Raw genomic sequence first — 4,743 nt, forward strand, 5'->3', positions numbered from 1 at the left:
TTTAGAGTCACCATTTTATATAAATCTTCAATGTTGGAGAACCTACACAAAAGGACGAAATTGCCTACACAATACTACGAGCAATGGAAACGGAGACCAAAATGACTCCGAATCAAAATTATGGCAATGCCAAACTCTTTGAGCTAGCTTGGTATCACCAAAGAGTTTGCCCAAAGGTTATGTCACCCTATGAACGCTCAACAAAAATCGTCTCAATTGGAGAAAGTGAGCCAAGAGGGTGTTGCCAACACTGGCTAGGATGCCAAAGCTTTCTTTGATACCAACTGTTGAAAATACGGTTGCAGAAATACACGTGATGAAGGAGAAGCTCAAAAGCGCACAACATAGAAAGGAGTATTATTGCTAATGCCCTACAATAATGGGTGTACATACAAGACAGGGAAAACGTTCCAAGGAGGGAAAAAAAGTGGCATGACAATCGTATAGCATAATATGGTAATAGTCCCCAAATCTCATCGTGGATTTGCTTTCCCTTGTCAATGGCTCTACTCACAACACATGGATTGTTTGGTTTGAGGATGCACAGGAAGGGCAATTCATTTGCAACACTTCAACGCAACATGATACTCCAGCAACCCCTCAGTCGCAAAATTTCATCCTGGAATTGAGCTCCCTTGTCAATCGCTCCAATCCCAGCACAGGCTTCTGCATTTGGAAGGATGGCCGAAGGCCGGCGCATTTGTTCGAAACAGCCTCCCCAGTTTTCAGCATATCCTGCACTCACAGTGCTCCAAGAGACAAAGTTGTGAGGGGCGAGCTTCTCTAGGACAATGCGCTTGGTGAAGAGCACGATAGTTGGCGTACATATCCACAGAAGCCCTACCCTACATGACACGATGACCCAATAACCCTGTCTCATCCTGGATTTGCCTTCCCTTGTTGATGGCTCTAATCACAGCACAAGCTTTGAGAATGCACGCTTTGTCTCCAATCACATCATGGATTAACTCTTCCCTCGTTGATGGCCCCAATCACAGCGCAGGGTTTAAGGATGCACACAAAGGTCATATCAATTGCAAGGATGCCCTCAGGTTGCATCTGTTCAAGGCAGTAAAGAGCTTGTCGGCTCACCTGTTTTGAGCATATCCTGCAATCATAGCATCCCCTAAGATGACATCGCAAGAGGGGGGCACTTTGCACCTAGCAAAGAGAACCACGCTTGGCATACATACCCACAAGGGGAACACTTAACACAACATGCTGCTACAAGTGCCCCCCGATCAAAATCTCATTTAAGGTTTTCTTTTCCTTGTGTCGATCACTCCGATACCATCATAGGCTTTAAGGATGGACACACAGGTACGCCCTCCTGCTGCATCTGTTCAAAACAGGGCAGGCAAGTGTCTTTACATCAGTTGATTTTATTAACCAGGGGCACTTGCTTTTGGCAACACTGCAGAGGTCAAGTTTGTGGTGTTTAAATAATGGCATCACTTTTAAGGGCCGCTTGCTTATAGCAGAGCTGAAAAAACAGCAAAGGTTCCTTTTCAAGAGTAGCCACATGGAGAATTCTTGTAGCAGTAAGGTAAAAAACACTCTTAAGTAATCAAGGTAAAGACCTGCCTTGCTAAAAACTAAGCATGTACTTTTACAAGTTTTTCCAAGTAATAGTTAAAAAGTAAAGGAGCAATTACCACATACCATTTGCTTGATACTAAACCTAACTCCATGTAATAATTCCTGCTATGTGATTGCTTGTGCATATCACCGCTTCCATGCTTACTTCCGCTCTCAGAACATGTCTGATAAAACTGATGACTGCTCATAAGAGACGTATGCTGCAGCACTCTTCGCATTGCAGCGTACTCCATGTCGAGACACCCATGTCCCAAGACTGGCATTTGCACATCTTTGGCATGCACCCAGCAAAGTCTGCCAAAGGGTAAAATCAGCAGAAAATGGCAGCCCCGCAACCATTGCTATGGCACTCTCTAACTGTCCTGCACGGCCGAAAAAATCAACAACACAATTGTAATGCTCATAAATCAGTGCTATGTCATAGCCATTGCTTAACGTCTCAAAATATGAGCAACCCTTGTCAAGCAGACCACTGTGACTACATGTGTTAAGCATGATGGTAAATGTGACGGCATCCGGCTCTTTATCTTCTTCCAGCATTTGATCAAACAAGATAAAAACAACGCTTTCTTTTCCGATTTGAGCATATCCTTTTAGAAGTGCATTCCACGAGACTACATCACAAACTGGTAATTTGTCGAAGATGTTCTGCGCTTCTGCAAGCATGCCACAATTAGCATACATGTCTACCAATGCAGTACCCATAACCAGATCATTTCCCAATAATCCAATTCTTATAATATTGTCATGTAAAGCTCTGCCCTTGTGTGCCATGCCTATGGTCCCACAAGCTTGCAGGGCACAAGCAAACGTGGCCCCGTCTGGAGTGATCCCCTCATTTTGCATCCCCTCAAAGCAATTCAATGCTTCATCATTGAGCTTGTGCTGGGCATAACCTGATATAAGTGCCGTCCAAGAGATCACATTCTGCACTGAGAGTTCATCAAATACCCCTTGTGCTTTACTAAGGATGCCACATTTGGCATACATGTCCAGCAAGGCGGTCGCGACAACATGGTCGTTTTCATGCAAGCCATCTTTCAATATTTTAGCATGTATTTGTTGGCCCTTGTCCAAAGCTCGAGTGTCGCCAACAGCTTTAAGAATGCAAGTGAAAGTCACGGCATTTGGAGAAAAGCCCGTAAATTGCATCTTTTCATAGCAATTTAGTGCTTTATCACTATGCCCATGTTGGGTGTAGCCAGAGATTAATGTAGTCCAGGTAACCACATTCTTAAGCGGCAGCTTATCGAAGAGCTTTTGTGCCCTTCCAAGTTGGCCACATTTGACATACATATCAATAAGCGCATTCCCAACGACAACATCTCTTTCTAATATTTTGGCTTTTGCTATCTGCATGTGTATGCCTTCGCCAGCGGTTGCTGATTTTATGCTGCCACAAGCCTTCAAGGCACATGCAAAGGTGATTGCATTTGGAGAGAAGCCCTCTTGTTGCATTTTGTCAAAACATTCGAGTGCTTCCTTGCCGAGTCCATACTGAGCATATCCCGTGATTAATGCGGTCCATAGGACTTCATTCCTCACTTGAAGTTTGTCAAAGACATCTTGTGCCTTACCAAGTGCACCACATTTGGCATACATGTTCACCAAGGCACTTCCAATAAAAACATTATCTAAAGAGATCCGTCGCTCGACAATTTCATGATGTAGTCTAGTACCTCTGAGAAAATCTTTCTGCTTTGCACAATCCTTTAGCAAGGCTACTAAGCCATCAGCTTGAGAATGGCCCAGAGTGTTGCCTTCTGTTTCCCGTGCTCTGGAGCAGAGTGCATTGACCATGTGGGTACTTGCCTCTACTCCATCTGTAGATTGCACTCTCTCTTGCAGCTCGTCTTGGAACCAGTGTGGATATGTAAGACAGCGGAGGCACAATGATTCGGTCTGGGGGACCTACATACAAAGGATGTAATTTTGACTGGGATCTCTCTCTCTCTCTCTCTCTCTCTCTCTCTCTCTCTCTCTCTCACACACACACACACGCACGCACCTACCTTATCTTCTTCCCAACAACGCAAGGTCTACCTTGATGTTTATGCTCTCCTGCCGTTGCGTGAAACTGCTGAAGCGATTCCACCACAGCAGGCTCGATTCTGTGCAAATGGAACTCCATCTCCGTGGTGGATAGCGGCCACTTAGTTCGAAATATCCGCAATCATAGTCGCCGGAAATGTGAAACATGTATTGCTGCGAATTTCAACGTTGTGAACTACTAATGTTACTCTATCATGGAGAAATGGAGAAGCCTTTTCAAGCGATGCCACGTGGTACAATAAAAGATGGCGGGATGGTGGTGAGTGTCGATGTACCGCAAAGAAGCTGTCTAGGACCCGGGATGCAGGAAGGCGCATGGATGCCTCAAGACTAAATGACACGGAGCATTTAAGAAGGGGGGGGGGGGGGGGGGGGGGGGGGGTTTGGGGTTGTTAAGGGGAGCGAGGGCAAAGAAGTGCGCGCACAAAAATCGAGGAGATCGCAGTTGTAAATGGACACTTAAAAACTAAACTCGACCTCAGATTAAACCCGGTCACACACTAAACCCGGGCAGTACCTATGTTTTAATAATAAAACCCAAAAAAACGGGCCATGGTAACAGCATATGTGTGCGGGTGGGATGGTTACCCCATGCGTCTCAATCTGGGCGACGAGGCCCTGAGTTCAAATCGAGTCGACGCCGGTCTATTTTTTCGCGTTGACGTGCCTCGAATTCTCGCGCGTCCGGGTTTAATCCGCCTGAGGCTTCCCGCGTCCTATTCCGAGCCGTTGATCCCATCACCCCCCTCTCTTTAATGGTATGTGTTACTTAGTGTCGTGGGCATGCCCAGAACCGAGCGGGTACGGTAGAGAAGCCCGTAAAAAGTCGGGTACCAATTTAGGACATTTAGATCCACAAAGTTAATCGGAGACAAATTCAAAACGTGGCTTCTTTTGCTGAATAGGGTATTTTCATTGACGTTCCTTTCCTTCAAAATCTGGTGGCTAACCATTCTCGCCTTCGCTCCAACCCTGCACAAATATACCCCAATCTCAGCAATCATTAACCACGCTTTCAAGACAAGAACAAAGCATGATCTTACAAAAGAACATCATAAAATCGACAATAGTTTTCATTAATTTTTAGCACAC

General features: G+C 45.4%; 2 protein-coding genes across 2 annotated transcripts; both read right to left on the reverse strand.

Annotated features, from left to right (window-relative positions):
- Positions 1-239: 239 nt before the first annotated feature.
- On the reverse strand, positions 240-1,314 carry LOC147430673 (uncharacterized). The gene has a single exon (XM_086493263.1). It carries the CDS (start codon positions 878-880, stop codon positions 572-574), a length of 309 nt encoding a protein of 102 aa, XP_086349389.1. The 5' UTR covers positions 881-1,314; the 3' UTR covers positions 240-571.
- A 337-nt stretch (positions 1,315-1,651) lies between these two features.
- Positions 1,652-3,840, reverse strand: LOC147430674 (pentatricopeptide repeat-containing protein At2g13600-like). Its single transcript, XM_086493261.1, has 2 exons — positions 3,643-3,840; positions 1,652-3,510 (listed from the first exon to the last, which is right to left on the reverse strand). Exons 1-2 carry the CDS (start codon positions 3,796-3,798, stop codon positions 1,753-1,755), a joined length of 1,914 nt encoding a protein of 637 aa, XP_086349387.1. The 5' UTR covers positions 3,799-3,840; the 3' UTR covers positions 1,652-1,752.
- Positions 3,841-4,743: the final 903 nt, after the last annotated feature.

The sequence above is a fragment of the Adiantum capillus-veneris genome, chromosome 21, assembly GCF_014529385.1.
Source record: "Adiantum capillus-veneris isolate H3 chromosome 21, ASM1452938v2, whole genome shotgun sequence".
Taxonomy (NCBI): domain Eukaryota; kingdom Viridiplantae; phylum Streptophyta; class Polypodiopsida; order Polypodiales; family Pteridaceae; genus Adiantum; species Adiantum capillus-veneris.

Coding starts and splice junctions, on each gene's coding strand:
- LOC147430674 (XM_086493261.1), bottom strand. CDS start 3,798: ATGTTTCACATTTCCGGCGACTATGATTGCGGATATTTCGAACTAAGT. Junction 3,511..3,642: donor AGGAGAGCATAAACATCAAG/GTAGACCTTGCG, acceptor CTTTGTATGTAG/GTCCCCCAGACCGAATCATT.
- LOC147430673 (XM_086493263.1), bottom strand. CDS start 880: ATGAGACAGGGTTATTGGGTCATCGTGTCATGTAGGGTAGGGCTTCTG.